The sequence below is a fragment of the Protopterus annectens genome, chromosome 13.part0 (assembly GCF_019279795.1).
Source record: "Protopterus annectens isolate FY-2018-M chromosome 13.part0, PAN1.0, whole genome shotgun sequence".
NCBI lineage: Eukaryota > Metazoa > Chordata > Ceratodontiformes > Protopteridae > Protopterus > Protopterus annectens.
Genome location: NC_056747.1, coordinates 501,367,653 through 501,387,550, shown reverse-complemented (window position 1 = coordinate 501,387,550; position 19,898 = coordinate 501,367,653). Strand labels below are relative to the sequence as shown.

Sequence of the window (19,898 nt, the reverse complement as noted above, 5' to 3'; positions counted from 1 at the left end):
ATGCTTATCTCACACAGGTATCCTCCCCATTGTTATGTCACCTTGTGTGACATTCACAGACAACACATTTTCACTGTACACTCCGTACTGTACCATATAGATATGTGCTTGGTGTTGCTGCTTCAACCATCTTCCACTGACATGCCCTCGTCTGCTGTACATGTGGGAGTTTCACCCATACTCTTTCTCTGTGTTCATTCCTATAATTTATTTGTGTGTTCCTATTCAATACACACACTTCTTCTGAGTGATGGTTTTACATTGCAGTCCCATGTCCTGTTACAGATCATTAACACAGCTTCAGTAAAGAATGCAAAGAATGGGATATCACAATACTCTGTACTGTAGGTATAATGTCCTATACTGTGTTTGCATGAAATGCTTCACATTCATACCTCTCAAGTGTGCTGATATTCCCAGGATGTCCAGATATTTTCCTTAACAAATATGTGTCTTCCTGCCATATATCTTTGGGATGATCTCTGGACTGATGTGACTCGATATTACATACATAACGAAGTTCACAGATGACTGCAAACTAGGAGCCATAGTCAAGTCCCCAAATGATGTGGACATCCTACAGAAGGGCCTCGCTGAGAAAGATGCCTGGTGTCAGAGCCATGACCTCAAGCTCAATGCCAAAAAGTGCAGTGTCATCTTCTTTGGTAAAAACTCTGTACCCATGGACTACCACATAGGCAGCAATCTACTTAACACCAAATGTGTGATAAGAGAGCTTGGGACCCAGGTGGTCAGTTGTCTCTCCTTTGATAGTCACATTGCCACAGTAGTCAGGAAGTCCTTCTACATTGCACACCTCATCATAAAAGGGTTCTCATCCAGGAAAAAAGAGGTCTTTGTTCCCCTCTACTTGACACTCATTAGACTCATAGAGTACTACACCCTTTTTGGAATGTACCTCACAAGACATTTGCAGCAGCTGGAAAGGCAACAGAAGTACCTCACAAAGAGGATTGCTGGCCTCAAACAAATGCCCTACACTGACCGTCTCAAAAAACTCCAACTTTATTTCGTAGCATAACATCAACTCTGAGGTGATCTCTGCCTAACTTATAAAGTTATGTCAAACCCAGAGCTGTTGGATATGCTACACCTAAAGAAATCCCAATCCCTCAGAGCTACACGCTCTAGGAACCTAAACCTTGTCACTACAATAAACAGGACATGTTGGAGTGATAGATTCCTGTCCCAGAGACTTCCCATACTCTGGTACAGGCTACCCATCTATGTCAAGCAAAGTTCTTCATTAGCACTCTTCAAGAAAAATCTTTAAATAGGAAATACACCCCGGGGATCACTTCTGTGTCCCTGCTCGACAGTGGCACAGGAAGATAAGTTTCTTGGGTGGTGTAAGCCAGGGAACCTTGTTGGCTAGGCTTACATAGGTCCTTGGGCCGATAGCCTAGTACCTACTTGTGAACCTATGAACCTATGCATACCTCTCAGCCATCCTGATCTGTGCAGTATATCCAGTTTTTGTCTCATATTTGTGATCTTTTCCTCATAACATTTTTTTTCCTGGCAAATGATTGGCATGTCATTGCAGAGTGCAGTCAGAAACTGATGACTGACATTTGAATTTCAAACTTCATGTGCTTCAGAAAGTTCATGCTAATGCACAACTTATATATTCTATCAACTACATAAGTTTGTTGGTGCAGTATTAAAATCTGTCCCTATTTCTGGTCCTTTATTCCCCCATTATTATGGCTTTGTCCAGATTTGTTGCTGTAAGAGGTTGTGATTGATAGATTCTAGCACATTTCTATGTGACATCTATGATAAGGTCTGTATTACCTTATCGAAATGACTATTCAACGAATACCAATCTATTGACACCTATACAATGAAATTCACTTCTATGAACCGCAAATGTTTTCCCAGGGTAAGGAAGCATTCAGCAAACACCACAATTTTGCCATTTCCCCACTGTAGTGTGATCTCAGAGTTGGTATATACAGTTAGGGGGTTGTGGGGGGAGAAGCCGCCCACTTGGGTGGATTTGATTTAGTGCAGAGTGTGTTCTGATGTGATAGGGGGCAAGTATCTCCTTGCCCTTGGAAAACTTTTGATGTTCACTGATTTGGGTTTTGTTGTGTAGGTGTCAATGGATTGGTATTCAGTGAATAGTCATTTTGATGAGGTAATATAGACCCCTATGCCAAATATGTCCCTACTACTGATTATTTGTCATCTCATTAAGTTGGCCTCTGTGCAGATGTGTTGCACTAACACAATGACAGCGATTTGTAAAACCCATGGTGATAATTGTGGCATTGCCCACAAATCCATGCACCTTAGGTGCTCTTCCTTGCATGGAATTTCTGTCTGCATTTGCTGACAAGGTTTCGCTGTGAGTAAAGCCCTGGTGATCATTGTGGTACTCCACACAAATCTGAACACCGTAGATGCTCTCCTTTACAAGAAATTGCTATACATGTTCGCTTATGAGATTTCACAGCCAGTAGCACTGCTGTGAGCTGCAAAATATAGCTTAGGCTCACGGCACCTCATTAATATGCATTGCATATCGAGCAAACACGTAAACTCCATGTAGGCTCTGCATGAAACTTTTATAGAGTTGAATCCTGGGGTCTGATAATGCACTAATCAAACATGTTTTTATTTCTGAAAAGTTTAAGAAATTCAAAGATGTGGCTAATTATGCTTGGATAAAATGGATGGGATTTTAATAATATTTTAGAAAGTAAACAGGTTTATTGGCAATTATTGCTAGCTGACGATAGAATACCAGTTTTAAATGAACATTTCAAAACTGAGTATATTGTAAAATCAAAGAGTTTGCATTAAATACTGGTTTAATTATCCTGGTATACATATATATGTATATATAAAAGTAAATAGGTATAGATAGATATACACCCACATATAGACTCACACATGGTATAAGCTAATTTTTAAATGTTTTGCATTTTCACAAATATTCATCAGTTTTGCTTCATTTTTATTTCTGAAAAAGTTCTGGTAAACATTTAAAACAAAAGCACTTAACTGTCATTAAATTCTCTTTTCCTATAAGGTCCTTACTTTGTTATTTTGCCTAGTCTTTTGAACCCCAAACACTCTAACTGAATAATGATATAGATTTCAAAAAACAGTTAAAAGATCGGGTTTAAAAATTTCAGTTGTAGTAGCAGTTATATACTCTGGCAAAATATTGATCAGTTATTGGAGGACGAACCGAAATGTGTATGCTATGTTGTTAGAATGTTGCCACAGGCTTAAGACAGAACCTCATGGACCTGAGAATAGCCCCATTACTAGGCATCAGATTATATAGTGTTTGTTGATGATGAAAAAGGTGTGTGATTTTTATATTTTATTTTATTGTTTAGGATGACCCCCTAGATATTTTTCTAGGTTTGCAACATTTTAACACCATGATAGGACAAACCCATAGCATTTCTCAGTGAAGAAGTGGCTTTGTTAAGGTTTGTATGTTCAAATGATTACTCAGAATGGAGTAGATTAATATTCCAAATTGAAAGAATGGGTTCAGTGTATGGACTGTATTACTTCCACACTAACTGAAACAGCAGAAGATTTTTACACAGTTGAAAGCAATGCTGTTCCCTGTGTTACAGCTAGAATACTTAGAGAATTAACATGCATGATGTAATATTGTAAGCACAATGTAAGTAGGTGTTTGCGCTTCTAAAAAAGCATCTTCTTACCAGTTTCCCAGTGTGGTTTGCCCTTGTATCTTAATTATTGCTTGAATGCTTTTATTGCACAGTTCTGCAAGTGTGTCTGTATAGAGAAACATGTCAACCACTGGAAAATACAAGCATCATTCTCACAAAAAAATAAATTGTGGCTTCAGTGTCGTAAGATTTTTTGGGGCTGAATTGAGGTGTAAAAACATGTTCATGTGAAGATGATAACATCACTTGAATGGTATATGGTATATGGCATGTATGATGAAATGCACGACATACTATTGTTTAGAGAAATCCTTTCATTAGAGAAATGAGTCAAATTGGCCTTGCCCATGCAAATATCTGCAGAAAATGGCAGTGATCTCAGCAGAGTGTGCTACAATGTGTAGTTAGTAAAGTAAACAGTAAACACACATAAAAGCAGGTGTGTTTTCTTTGTTTCATAGAATAACTTCATTAACTACATTGTTAATTTTGGGAAAATGCTATAAGAAATACCTCATAGGACATATTGACTGAATGCAAACAATGGCATATGAAGCTCTAGAAGAAAAAAGTGTACACAGGCAACAGCTGTACAAGAAATGATTTGTGCATGCACTGGAACCAGAGCAGAACATAGACCAGAATGGCACAAAATCCCGGAACCATGCATAATGCAAAACATGCTATATGATTTGTATAGCTTTCAACATAACAATTTCAAAGAACAGAAGTTTCAAGGCACATGGTTCATTTACATGCAGTTACAAAAATGTGGTTAATCTAATCAAATGCAGGAAATGTCCAGAAACAGCTTACATAGGAGAAACAAGCCAGTTACTCAGAACTAGGATGAATGCCCGTAGACACACAGTTACAAGTAAAATGACTGACAGGCTAGTATTAGCACCCTTTTCTCAGTTTGATCATTCTGTTTCAGATATGACAGTTATGATTCTTAAAGGACATTTCTGCACACTTTTAGAAAGAACAGTGGAGATTAAGTTAATTCAGTTGTTCAGTTTGACATTTACTGGTGCAAACCTGGTTATAGGTTTTATGAGACACTATAATACCTAACTTTTCCTTTTGATCAACAAATAATGGACATAAACAAGGTATACTGAAGAGTAACACATTGTTTTCTTCTGATAATGCATGATTTGATAAATGTACTCTGAATTCAGACTACTAACTTTCTCCGCATACTAGCAGTAAGTTAACATTACTGGGGCCTATGTTGTAGCACTTGTATTTTATTCACAGCAGGAGAATAGCTGTTTTCGGTACTTTTCCGTTATCGGGGCAACAGCTGTAAAGACAAACTCCGTTGCTACTACAACACTGCTTTTAAACAAGTTACCAAAAACATAACACCTACACTTGCTAAGCAATTACAGATTATGGAATAGTAATCTAGAAATGGGTAATGCATTTCATAACAGTAAGACATTTAACTCAAAGGTCCAGGTTGTACTTTTATTTAAAAAAGACAAATTCATCCAACTTAGCAATATGTGAGGACTACAGCATCAATCACTTTTCATTTACCCAACCTTAAACTGTCATACACACAACTACATACCTACTAAACATCAATTACTCCAGCTAAACCAGTTTGTCGCAAGAGTGTTTTATATGTGCCCAAATCAGACTTTGTACTCCAGTATAGTCCATTAGCCAGATCAGTATATGTCAGTCTGTCAGCGATGACATACCTTACTTGTAGCATTTACAAGACAGTAGATGGTGGTAAAATCACTGCAGCTGTTTCATTTGGTAGTTCAAAGATGTAAATGTCTACCACATTGAGGCTCCTAAGGAGATTTTACAGAAAACATAAGTTTAAGAGCAGTTTTCTCTCTCTCTCTCCCTCTCTGTCTCTCTCTTTCACACTCACTCTCACTATATATGGGTCTACATTTATTAGTCAAAGTTAAGTTTTTTTGACTAACAAAATTACAACCTGACTTTCGTGAAAGTGCACTTCAACGATATACTAAATCCGAGATTGCACTACAGTGGGGAAACAGGTATATTCCCTTATCTCCACTGTACCAAAACGGACTTTAAAGTGTCCTTTTTTATTTTTATTGCCGGTTCACTGAACCAGAAATCATGAAAGTTCTCTTTCGGGAAAGTCAGGTTATACTTTTGTTAGTCAAAGAAACATAACTTTGACTAATAAAAGTAGACCCATATATATATATATATATATATATATATATATATATATATATATATATATATATACATATATATATATATATATATATACACACACACACACACACACACACACACACACACACACATGCAATAAAGTAATAAACCAGATTAAAACACAGAATATTTTATTCATCCCACCACATTGAATAATTGAATACCAGGACGAAACATTAAGTCTTAAAGTGCCCATCTTTACTGGAAAAGCTGTCTCTGACTTTGCTGTAGATTGCTATGAGGAAAAGGTTAGTCTGATTTTACTTTCTTGTATTTTGTATTGCTTTCTTGCCTGCTTCTGTTTTGTATATTGTGTTTTGTTTTCTTTACACTGTGATTTGCTTGCATTCAGCTTTAAACTCTGAAGGAGACCACAGCTGTGCCTCCTGTGAGTCACAGAGAAATTAGAAGAGGTCAGTTAAGGGTATTTACCTAAGAACAGCGAGTGGAGCTATGAACTAAACCTTATATTTAAGGAATACACTAAAACATTTTAAGGCTTTACTGGAAAAGGTCACTCAGACTCTGCCACAGATTGTTGTGAGGGAAAGGTTAGTGTGTTTTTGCCTCGTATTTTGTATTGCTTCCTTACCTTATTCTATGTTGTATATTGCGGTGTATTTTTTTACACTGTATTTTACTTATATTCTGCTTTCAACTGCATATTTAAGTCAAGAAAGAGACCACAGCTGTGTTTCTTGTGAATCACACAGAAATTAGAACAGGTCAGTTAAGGTTAATTACTTGTGAAATGCGGGTGGAGCTAGGAGCTGTTTAAGGAGGGTAAAATAAAATATTTCAAGGCTTTACTGGAAATGCTTGTTCAGACTGTGCCATAGATAGCTGTGTGGAAAAGGTTAGTATGTTTTTGCTTTCTTGTATTTTGTATTGCTTACTTGCCTTCTTCTGTTTTGAGTATTGTGGTGTATTTTCTTTACATTGGTTTTTACTTGTATTCTGATTTAATTGCATATGTAAACTAGGAAGAAGACGCCAGCTTGTCTCTTGTGAGTCATGCAGAAATTAGAACAGGTCAGTTAAGGTTAATTACCTGTGAACTGAGGGTAGAGCAAAGAACTAAACCTTATATTTAAGAGGCAAAATAAAACACTTTAAGTTTTTACTGGAAATGTTCACTCAGACTCTGCCACAGATTGCCATGAGGGGAAGGTTAGTTTGTTTTTGCTTTCTTGTATTTTGTATTGCTTCATTGCCTTCTTCTAGTTTATATACCATGCTATGTTTCCTGTACACTGTGTTTTACTTGTATTCTGCTTTTAAAAGCATATTTAAGCTAAGAAAGAGAAAACAGCTGTGTCTCTTGTGAGTCACGCAAAAGTTAGAACAGGGCAGTTAAGCTTATTTACCTGGAAACTGATGGCAGAGCTAGGAACAAAGCTTTCTGTTTAATTTCTTCATTGTCCTTTTCTATTTTGTATATTGTTGTGTATTGACTTCACACTTTCTTTTACTTGTATTCTGCTTTTAATTGCATCATTAAACTGGGAAAGAGACCACAGATGTCTCCCTTGTGAGTCACTCAGAGATTAGAACAGGTCATTTAAGATTAATTACCTCTTAAATTAGGGTGGAGCTAGGAACTCAACATTGTACTTTAAGAGGTAAAATAAAACATTTCAAGGCTTTACTACAAAATCTCATTCAGACTCTCTCATAGATTGCTGAGAGGTAAAGGTTAGTTTAACTTACATAAATCTACATCGTCCACTATGCTAGTAATTTAATCATCTCAAGGAGGGTGTTTCCCAGCATACTGTATCATATGTAAATAATCTTACTGCAATTTCTAGCTGGTTTACAAAATCTCAGCTCATCTTAAATGCCAAAAACAAAGTGATAGGCCACAAAGTAGTCCATTGCAAAATCTCACAATCATGTATTCAATTGTTTTCTAATTATTGAGTTTTTCTGATGCATTCTGGGCTTACTGAACTGCATGTTGTAGCATTTGGTTGAAGTTGTGTCTGTTGTGATTAACATATTTTTTATTTATTAAATGAATAAAAGAATATGAATTATAGCTAAGGAAGTGCTTACAGAAATGGTCAACATCAGGAACAAGTTGAGCCAGAGTGTAAGAAGGAACTGCTGTAAAGCAAACAATAGTACATATTTAGAGTGTTTTTTGAGGTGGAGTCGCTGGGAATGGATTACAGTTGCCTTATAATGTTTCTGGCAGGAATATTATGATCAGTGTAGGCTTCCTAGAAGTGGTGAAGGTTACTTAACATAGAAACTGAAGTAACATTAGTTCACATTTATTTAAAGTAAAACACTAAGTATTAATTCATAGAAATATCTTATTCATATAAAACCTTTCACTGTAATTAAAACCTTATGATATAAATAGTCACTCTTACAAGTACTTTTTAAAGTTTGTAAGTGCAGCTACACTGTGTAATTGATGCTGTGCTAATTCCCAACCTCTTGCTCTAATTCGTTTGGGAACACCTGAATAAAATCAGCACGAATAGTAATGCAAATGCAGACAAACCTGTGAATGAAATAGAAAGGCACTACATATTTTAATACTTGTGTCAAAAGAAAATTATTCTTTAAAGATACACATAGGTCAATATTCAGGGTCAGCAAATTGTAACTCGTCTTGTATGTGGTAATACCCCGATGACAGAATACTAGCAAGGCACTAATTATTTAATCTCTTGATGGTTGCCTTTAATTAAGTGGCAGCATTGTGTCCTGAGCTTAGGAGTATCTCATCTCTAACTGTGGTAGCAGTGTTAGTTAAAAAGCCAGGTTGATTTGTGCTTTAATTCTCTGCATCTTCACTGGCTTTTGGCCCCTTCTGGAATTGTGAAGTGGCAATAATGATATCTGCTGCCTTGTGAGTGAAGAGGTACAGCTGTAAAATATGTGACTCTTCTGATTAAAATTATCAGCATAATCATTGCTACCTAATTCAGTATTTATTCATAGGTTCATAGGTTCATACTAGGCTATCTGCCCGAGGGCATTTACAAGCCTAGCCCATAGTTTTGTGGCTTACGCCACCCCTTTAGTATGGGGAACTATACCCATTATTTTGCTGTGCCTCTGTCGAGCAGTGACACTGAGGTAATCCCCGCCACTCCTGTTTTGTTTCCTTTTAAACTATTCTTTATGCTATTCATTAAACAAAATGGGAAAAAAAAGTCATCTGCCTTACAGTACATGAATCATCCTTTTCAAAAACATCTTTTTGTATGCAAACAGCAGAGTTACGGGAAGAAACTGAGGGCATCTTACAGTTGTATTCCCTTTGCTGAAAGAATATATAGGTAATATTTAAAAGGATATTGGGTCTGTTAAGTCTTACTAATTCTTTGAAAGTCAACTACACAGCAGTGATTGCTAAAACAGCATCAATCTGCTTTAGATTTAGGAAAAGAAAATGGATTACCAAAATGGTTGCCCACTGATCAACAGGTTGATTAAAGGTCTCCCTTTATGAAAATTGAAACTCAGGAAAAAAGCCAGCATCATATAGTTACTGGTTAGTAATTACACAGGCTAGGATGCCAGCAAAGTTGAAATTTGGAGAATGAAAAAAATAAATCAACCCGAAAGGGAGAAGAAAAAAATCTGGTGGGAAAGAATCTTGCAGTTGTTCAGCAGAAAGCAGTTCACATTTCTGATTTGATACATGAGATGACTTTCAGTAATTTAGAGAAAAAATAAATCAAATGCACTCTGAGATGTTTAGTGTAAGTAAAGCACAGAAGGAATCTGTAAAGTCAAATAAAATAGAATAAACTTTATCTAGCTATTTGGATGAACTGATAAATAGCAAAAATTGAGACTGATAAGATAAAAAAAAACAGGCTGGCTGAGCATGAAGCTTCTTAGGAAGAGCTGTTTCAATGAAAAGTGGAGTTAGACAATGGTATGCAAAGAAAACATGAGATTTTCTGCTGTACCACAGAAACTGGAAGGGAAAGACTGCATTCATTTTATGAAAGTACAACTAATCAATTGAAGTGGTGTTCCACAGCAGGATTTTTGTTAACTGAGAGACTGCATCATTTGTATGCTGTAGTTATATAAGGTCATAAGAAAGCAGCCAAGACCTATATTAGTAAAGATGCCATCATAACTAAAGGGAGACTTGCTCCTGGCAAAGTGTTAAAAATTGGGGATAGCAGAATGTTTATGGAAAATGATGGTTCACTATACATCAGGAAGAAGAAAAAATTAGAAACAAGTTTTTCCTAGTAGTCAAGGAATATTTAGATGTGAGATTCAATCTGCTAAAGCCATCTTCCTTCAGAATACTTTTTTCCTGGATTATCAAAGACATTTGTGGATACAGAATAGGCTGAGAGGAAAATAAAAAGGTTTAGCCAACAAAGAGTGAGCCAGCAAATGGAAGAGGACTAGTTTTCATTCTTCTGACAATGACCATAGAGAGACTATGCCTGTGAAATCCTGTCCATTGTTCCAAAGATTGAGTGACAGGACAGAAGAAAAAATCAGGAGCATCTTGCACATGAACCAGAGGCTGGTGTTAGGAGAGAAGAATAATACAGAAAAAGACCAGCAATATTGTGAAATTAGTGAATAAATGGGAGAATATAAAACATAAGTCCCATTAGATATAGCAATAGGCACAAAATGTGGCTTTGCAAGAAGAAGTGGCTAAGAAAGAATTAAATTTTGTTGACTGTGTTAAACTGGTAGATGAAAAAAAGCATATTTCCCACTTTATCATCAGTATTTAGGACAATAAAGTGACTGAAGTAGTAACTGCATAAAACAGTTTTTGTTCTAATTAATATTTGAATAAAGATTTCCTAATGTCAGCTGCATGCTATATTATAAAGCTACTTTGGACAATGTGCAGTCAAGGATAAATATGAAAAGGGGAGTCTTGTGAGTGATTGCTGTATATGTTAAAGATATTAAAGCAAGGAAGTACCTTTTCTAAGTTATAAGTATCCAGGCTTTACAATGTAATAAGGTAAAATAGACTGGATAGCAGCAAGTTAGAGTTAATATAATGTAATGATGGCTGGGTGGGGATCTAAAATATATTGATCTTATTATATTTAGAATTAAGATTACAACTTCCTTTGTTTTTTTTTTTTAATAGAAGTGTGTATCAGGGGAAATACCCTTGGTTTGAGCTATAAACATTTTTCTTTCTTTCTTTAATTTATTTATTTATTTCCTTTGTTTACCAGGGTAGTGCACTGATCAATATTAATCAATTTGAGGCTTAGCTCAGGTGAAATACAAAACATTTCACAAACAAAATATAAAGAAATGTAAGTAATAGAATAGTTCAAACTAACTGCATAGAAAAAATGTGTATGTATACATATATATACATATATATATATATATATATGTGTGTGTGTGTGTGTGTGTGTGTGTGTATATATATATATATATATATATATATATCTATGGGTCTACCTGAAAACACCGAACGCTGACAACGCCAACAACGAGATAACCGACACCAGAAGATAGACAATGGAGATGACCGACGATTGAAAATCCCGACGTTGAGAACACCGACATGTTAAGGTAAGTGTGTGATAGTGACGGACGTTAGGGTCAGGGTGTTGGTAAGGTAAGTGTGCGATAGTGACAGACTTTAAGGTTAGGGGCAGGTTAAGTGAGTTAGGGTTAGGGTGCGGGTAAGGTAAGTGTGCTATAGTGACAGACTTTAGGGTTGGGGCAGGTTAAGTGAGTTAGGGTTAGGGCGCGGGTTAGGTGAGTGTGCAGTAGTGACGGATCTTATGGTTAGGGTTTGGGTTAACGTTAGTGCATAGATAGTTGTGTATGTAAGGTTTAGTGTAGGTTTGTAAGGTTTTTGGTGTGCTTGTGTTGTGTGTGTGTTTTACGGAAAAGGTATTTTTTGTTTTGTTGATTGTTGGGATTGGGGTTTGTCGGGCATGTGAAGTTTCATATTTTTGAACTTTCGGTTTTGTGGTGTCAGTTATCTCGTTGTCGGTGGTTTTGCGTGTCAGTGTTTACAAGTAGACCCATATATATATATATATATATATATATATATATATATATATATATATATATATATTCGTGAACAAGAATACTGCAATGTACAATCAATCAGAGTGTAATATGCAATATATTCATTAGTTTCTAAAGTGTGTCAATCTTCTTGAAATCTTGAAGAGGAGGAGAGACTCAGTAAGGAGATAGGTTAGATGGTATGTCCTGTACTGAAGCAAGAACATTTGGCTTAGATAATTTTGCATTCTGAATTTGAAATAAGTGTTGATTTCCTTAATGTATCATCTAATGTATTTTTAAGCAAATAAGCTTAAAAAGGAAGACCCAAGGCAAATGGGCCCCCAGAACAAGCTAAATCCAACCTATATTTTCACTTCCCACTGTTCATAGTACTCCTCCAAGACTACCCTTCACCACTTGCAGTGAGACTTATCACTTCCAACTCAGCCTACAACCTTAGACATCAGAGAATAGTAGGACACAATCTTCAACCACCATCTACTAAACTGCAAAGCTCTGGCTCTACTGTCTGTGTACCTGCTCCAAAACTGTGGCTGTCCCTTCCTCAATATCTCACCAAGCACAGTAACTGCACAATGCTCAGGTCCCAACTCAAATAGTACCTTTTTGAGCAATATAACTGCAGATACCAAAATACAGGAAATAGCACTTAATAAACATTACTCTCCACAAAGTTAATTTGCTCACACTTCACCCCACTTATACAATCATTTTATTGGTTACCACTATTTTTCTGCTTCACGTAAACAAGTTCATAGCTTCTTTTTCAACTTGCTTAATGTCATGTTACAGCTTTTACATTTTTAGTGCTGCTGTCTCCTTGGACTCTATGTTTTTGCAATTACTTATCTCTTGCTTTGTCCTGTAACTACCTTACTGTAACCCCAAAAATTTCCAAGGCTAAGCCTGTCTGTAAGAATTGATAGGACTGTAGAATACTGGAATGAACTGGAAATAACTGGAAGAAACTGGAATGAAACTGGAACAAATGTCTTTATCTTTTAATTAATCAAACTTGTGCTAAACAGGTGCCAGTCTCTCCTTTATGGGCCAAATCTTCTTGCCCATTTCAGAAAAAAGTCTGCACACACTGTAGTTTGGTTAAGAATGCTCCTGTTTGGTATCTACTTCTCTGAAGTGCAGGCTAACACAGAAAGTCTTTGGCTAACAAAGTTCACAGTTGACTGCAAACTAGGAGCCATAATCGAAACTCCTAATGACGTGGACATCCTACAAAAGGACCTCACTGAGACAGATGCCTGGTGTCAAAGCCATGGCCTCGAGCTCAATGCCAAAAAGTACATTGTCAGCCACTTTGGTAAAAACTTTGTACCCATGAACTACCACATAGGTGGTAGTCTACTTAACACCGAAAGTGTGATAAGAGACCTTGGGACACAGGTGGACAGCAGTCTCTCCTTTGATAATCACATCACCATATTAGTCAGGAAATCCTTCTACATGGCACACTTCATCACAAAAGGTTTCTCATCCAGGAAAATAGAGGTCATTGTTCCCCTCTACTCGGCACTCATTAGACCCGTTATTGAGTACAATGCACCTTTTGGTATGTACCTCACAAGACATCTACAACAACTGGAAAGTCTGCAGAAATACCTCACAGAGAGGATTACAGGCCTCAAACAGATGCCCTAAGCAGACCGTCTAAAAAAAATTCCAGCTTTACTCCGTCGCATATCGCCTAATCAGAGGCGATCTCTGCCTAACATACAAAGCTATGTCAAACTCAGTGCTGTTGGACATGCTCCACTTAAAGAAATTCCAATCCCTCCGAGTTACACGCTCTAGGGACCTAAACCTTGTCACCACAATAAACAGAACATGCTAGTGGGATAGATTCCTGTCCCAGAGACTTCCCATGCTCTGGAGCAAACTACCTATCTATATCAAACAAAGCTCTTTATTAGTACTCTTCAAGAAAAATCTTGATGACTGGATGGGAAATAGGAAATTCACCCTGGGGATCAATTCTGTGGCTCTGCTTGACAGGGGCACAGGAAAATAATTTTCTTGGGTGGCAAAAGCTAGGGTACCTTTTTGGCTAGGCTTATATAGGCCCCAGGGCCAACAGCCTAGTACCTACCTATTAACCTATGAACCTATTATGCACAGTGTAAGTAGATGGCAATGATATCTATATCAAATCTTAATGTTCATAGCTTCTGCATTCATTATACTGTCCATAAAATCTGTACTCAGGAGGGTACTGTCTCCAATAACAGTGTTGATAATTATGTCCATAGTTTCTGCACTCATATTCAAATAATTATGTCCATAGCTTCTGCACTCATTCTGATCCTTCTGAATAATATCATTAATATTCTGGAATGCTGGATACTTGACCTGACTTCTGCACTCATATTGGAGTGTCTGTACTACAATTACTTTCTGCATATCAGTCCAAAACAAACTAGCTTTACTGACTATTAACAATAAACTAGAATTTATTATATTCCCAACATCTGCATTCGAAATAACATTGCAAATGTTTGCGTCGTGTTTTGTTTGGAAATCTGCATGTTATGTACATGGACTGTATTGACATCTGTATCTGCGATACTCCGACTTAACTCTGTATTTTGAATAGATCTTGCATAGGCCTAGAAATGTAACGTTAGGCTTGTATCTTCATATTATAGTTCATATTTTAAAGTAACTACAGAAATAGATACCTGTGTGTGTTCAGGTATCTTCTGGAGGAGTTGTAAGATCAGGTTTCATTTAAATGTATTTTATCAGACAAAAATATAGTGTTTTCTTTGCATAAGCCTAGAAATAAAGCCATATTAAAGCAGGTCTTCACAATATGCATAAATCTTCAGTAAATGCAATTTCAGTCAGTGAAAATAACCTTTAGTCAAGAATACTGATAAGAACAGAATGTGCAGTACATTTCAGTCTTCTTCTTCTTCTTCCGGCTTTTCCCAATTAGGGGTCGCCACAGCAGATCACCTGTCCGCTCATGACTGGCAGTGGAGTTTTACGGTGTCGAGTTGCCAGCCCGGCACCCAGCCTTCCACTGAAGGCACACACACATGCACACACTCACACCTAGGGTCAATTTGGAGTGTCCAATCCACCTACAGCATGTCTTTGGGATGTGGGAGAAAACCGGAGCACCTGGAGGAATCCCACGTGACCACAGGGAGGACATGCAGACTCCGTACAAAAGGCACCCCAGCCGAGGATCGAACTGGAGAACCTCATGCTGTGAGGTGACAATGCTAACCACTGCACCACCGTGGCCACCCTGCGCAGTACATTTCAGTACAAACACATTTTGTTTATATGGTACAAGGCTTGGGAGCCAAAGTTAAGGAAGAGTTTAGACATTTACAGGATTTTGCTATTATTACCAAATACTTTAGACACAGTTAGTTTAGTTCACAGGTAGATTAGTTGTAGTGTACACCAGTTGTTTTGTCAGTCATTTGTAACTGGAAATGTTATATTGCCCACAAGTTTACAGTATAAGAAAGTTCCAAGGACAGAAACAGGATGCATCCCTTATGATATGCTGTTCTGATGTGTCTATTAGAAAAAACAATTAAGATTATTGAATAACATGTTAACTATTTTTACCAGTTACATTTATTCCTCTGTTTATTTTACATGTACAGAAATATTTGCATCTCTCTGGATGGCAGCACATCAACAGAAGAACTACTCTACTTGTGGAATCATGAGTTGGAATGGGTAGATGGTCACAGAATGGTGGACTTGGTGGATTACGAGAGGTTCAAGCAGAGCTACATTGCAGCAGCTAGGAAAGTGTTTACCAGTGAAGAACAGGTATTATATGGCTACTTGACATTATTAGGTGACATCAAACTCAAAAAAAAAAAAAAAAAATATATATATATATATATATATATATATATATATATATATATATATATATATATATATATATATATATATATATATATATATAATTATTCTTTTTCCATTGCATAGTAGGACTTCCAGACATACAATTGTTGATTGCTGTTCTTAACTTTATCCTGATTTATTTGCAGGTGATGGCTGCTGTTCTACTGTTAGTATGATGTATGATGACTTCTTTCATTAGATGCAATGTTCAACTAATGTATCTTTCTGTTTTGGTTGTGGTTCAGTTGGATGTAAAAGACTACTTTAACTTATTTTAGCAAAAAATTAGCATTCATTAGTTTGTTAAGGGATCATTACAGTAATATATAATTAGATTCAAATGCATGCATGCTTGCATGCACATGTGCACAGACACATGCATACATGCATGCACACACGGTTAACATCTTGCATTCACTGCCATCAGTCAAATACATGTTTAGCATTCTGTCAGAGGATCTATTAACCAAACTCTTCAGGGCTTTTTGGGCTGGTTATTATCCTTAATCAGGATAAGTCAAATATAGGGACTGTCCACATCGACACTTTTGTTTGTAGGACCTTTTTGAAGACCTCTTCTTGCAAGATTTTCACTCAGATGAGAATCCAGTAGGTAACATAATTGTTTGTGCACATTTTAATGGAAAATTCTTACTACAAGGATAACCCCCTTTCTTCTTGTGTTCTGTAGTGCTAGACTTCTTATGAAGAAAGATTCAGTAGTACCTCAGGAACCTGTGGGATCAAAACATCCAGTCCCTGGGCTATAAGCTTCCCTCATATGTTGTGGAGTTTAGGAATTCCTCTAATGTCATATATTTAAAAGACCACATCTCCCTTATTATCCTTGATCTTTATCGCCATTTCCAGGCCAGATGATTAATGCAGATAATGATGACACTGTTTGAGGAGCACATTTTCAAGATCTCAGCACTGGGGGTGGGGGTTTGCTGTTCCCCTCTGATTGAGCCCAATAGATAATTTATTAGAGGATACTGACTATTTTATAAACTGTGTCAACATTCCAGTCCTGACCCTAGCTTGAAAGCTAGTTAGAGACAACCCTACAGTAATGTAGTATATCAGAAAGTGTGTGTGCGTGTGTGTGTGTGTGTGTGTGTGTGTGTGTGTGTGTGTGTGTGTGTGTGTGTGTGTGTGTGTGTGTGTGTGTGTGTGTGTGTGTTGGGGTGGTTTTATTTGTCTCTTCAGGCTTTTTCTATTACAAACCAGCCAAAAACCCTGGCAGATGCATTGCACAGAGAAATCATTACCTTTCACAAAACAATACCAGACAGACAAGCAGACAGACATTTCTGATGGTCACTAGAAAGCAGGGTCTTCTAATGATAGATATGTTTGCCTCTTACATGAGTCATCATGTGCCACTGTTTTGTTCAGAGATCTACCCAGGAAAGCCAAAATACACTTCCAAAGCTCAATGATGTCAAAGCAGTTAGATCAAATAAAATGATTAATTAGGAGAGTGTTAAATAAAATCCACTGCCAGGCTAGCTACCTGGTGGCTTTAACATTGGCTGTAGATTATGGTCCCTGTTGATGTGACATCCCAACCCCATGTCCAAAAATGGGGAAAAGGGGATTTGGATGGATGGATGGGTGGGGTTGCTAAATAAAATTAGACAACCAGCTACTGGTTCTTTTTATGATTGTAAGTACTTTTTAAATGTAATACTGTTTTTTCTGTATCCTTTTCATGTTACACATGAGGATCAGCAGCCTCCATCTTGCCAGCTTGACAATCCCTACAGTCCCCCACTGCACAATCATTTGACTAATGGTATGAGAAAGGTCATCATCTGTGTGGTCTAGGATTTTGGATCCTGAACTCCTAACCGGGTGGCTTGAACTTCACTTCACTCAGGCAGGATTTGCAGTGCTGGTCCAGTGTCATGTATGTGTTTCCATGCATGAGCCAAATCTAGCTACAGTGCTTATTGTTTGGCAGACTCAGCTGAATATCTGGCCCATGTGCTTGTTGCTTCACCTCTCCACTGCAAAATAGCATCATTACAGTGGGATATCCAGAATATGTGCAATTTTGTGCTGGCCACTCACTTAAGCACTCCGTGACTGAGTCCTTGAGCATTCAAGTCTCTAGTTGATTCTGAGTAATCTGGGTAAAAATATTTTTGGACATTTTTGCAGTCATTAATTATATATAGCAGGACAACCCAGCATGTTAACTCCATTTATTCCTGCACACTCTTAGTACTTAGCCAGTAAATGTAGAATTACTTCCCTTATGGTAGCCTTCTAATAGCAGTATAGCTACACTTTCATGACTATTGAATGGCATAATGTAGGTATCTCCCTCATTCTATACACAATCACCTTGCATGAATATAGGCAGTCCATTTCTATATGGTTCGAAAATTAAATGTGGCTAGAGGCTGACTATGCACATGCTTGATATTGAAGAGAGCAGCACTCTTAAAAGTAATGGTCCTTTGTGCAACTGAAACCTTGGACTGAGAATAGCACCTTCAGTAATAATGGGAACTTTCTTACTATAGTTGTTAGTGACAAAGGATGCTTAATTGTACCTATAATGATGACTTAGTCTCTTATAACTATTACTATATAAGATTCTATTTGGACTTAAAGTTACTTCTCCAGTTCCCTGAAATGCATAATCTGGCAAATGGGGCTCCACTGACACTAGCCCTTCCGCAGACCTCCCTTAGTCTCTCTAAGTTTTCTTGTGCACTTAGTCAGCTAACAGTTAAAGCACTGGACAATATGGAGGGACAGCAAATGTGTTTCTCTTCAGTTGTCAACCTCCAAGCACTTGGTATACTGCCAATGTAGTATCTGCCTTGTGCTCACTGATAATGAACTCTTACTAAATACAGAAAACTGTTGAGAGGTGTAAATACCTAGCTAACATGGAGGCAACCTTTTAAGAAAGACTATTTGCTGTGACAATTACATAATCCCATCCTTCACTCACACTTGTAGAAAACTAATAATCTTAACTGAAAAATAAACCACAAACTGTTTGCGGTTTATTTTGCAGCTAAGCTTGTTAGTTCACAGCACCGCTGTGCGGAAGCCGTGGCTCTTCAGGGCACCACAGCGCACACTTTGGTAACCCCTGAAATATGCACATCATGCACGCCGTTGTGGGGGGGGGGGGGCTTGGGAAAACCTGGATTCAGCAAGGGAGCCAAGAATCAAAAAAGTTTGGGAACCACTGCTCTAGGTGATTCGGTCATGGTAACTAATGTCGCCAAAAATGGGCATGGGTAGTTACTAGTGATAAGTGGGTTGAGGACCTGGCCTACTCTGACCCACGCCAGGGACCTTTGCTAATGGTGGGAGGGTTATATGCACCCCTATTGGCCAGTGTATGCCTGCCATAAAGCCCAGAAGCCCTGGGTCAATAAACAACTCCCTGGCCAGTGTCTAGTTGACCAGCCTGGGTTAACTGGGATAGCTCTATTGAGCAAAGGCTGGGTGTAAAACCAACCAACCTGCCAAACATGAACTGAGAATTGCTCTTCTTAATGTAGGTTCACTGACAGGATGCAGCTTGAAAGTGAATGACATGATGATACAGAGGAGACTGGACATACTATGTATCCAAGAGGCAAGATGGAAGGGCAGTGCAATAAAGCCACTTGGCTTGGGATCCAGACTCTACTACTCAGGTGGGGGACAGGCTAGAAATGCGGTTGGAATTGTGATGAGAGAGAGGCTTCAGAAGGCAGTGAAGGATATCATCAGAATTAATGACAGACTCATGGCAATCAGACTCCGGTGTAACGATAGGGCAGTATTCATAATCTCAGCCTACGTCGCAAAGCAGGGTTGTAATAGGAAAAGAGTGCATTCAGACAGCAGCTGCGGGACCTACTAGATAAAGTAGGACAACATGATTTGGTGTTGATAATGGGTGACTTGAATGCACATATCAGGACAGACAGAACAGGATATGAGGACTGCCTTGGTCCACATGGGTGGGGCAACAGGAATAAAGAAGAAGCCATTCTAGTCTTCTGTCTGGCAAATGGCTTGACAGTAACCAACACATGGTTCAGAAAGAGAAACAGT

General features: G+C 37.7%; 1 protein-coding gene across 1 annotated transcript in view; it reads left to right on the top strand.

The window, feature by feature from the left end:
• The window catches only part of LOC122787923 (dynein beta chain, flagellar outer arm-like), a 5,188,001-nt gene that overhangs the window by 2,867,902 nt on the left and 2,300,201 nt on the right, over positions 1–19,898 (top strand). The window contains exon 62 of the mRNA XM_044054850.1: positions 15,572–15,743. Coding sequence (XP_043910785.1) covers positions 15,572–15,743 — 172 coding nt within the window. The remainder of the gene's footprint in view (positions 1–15,571; positions 15,744–19,898) is intronic.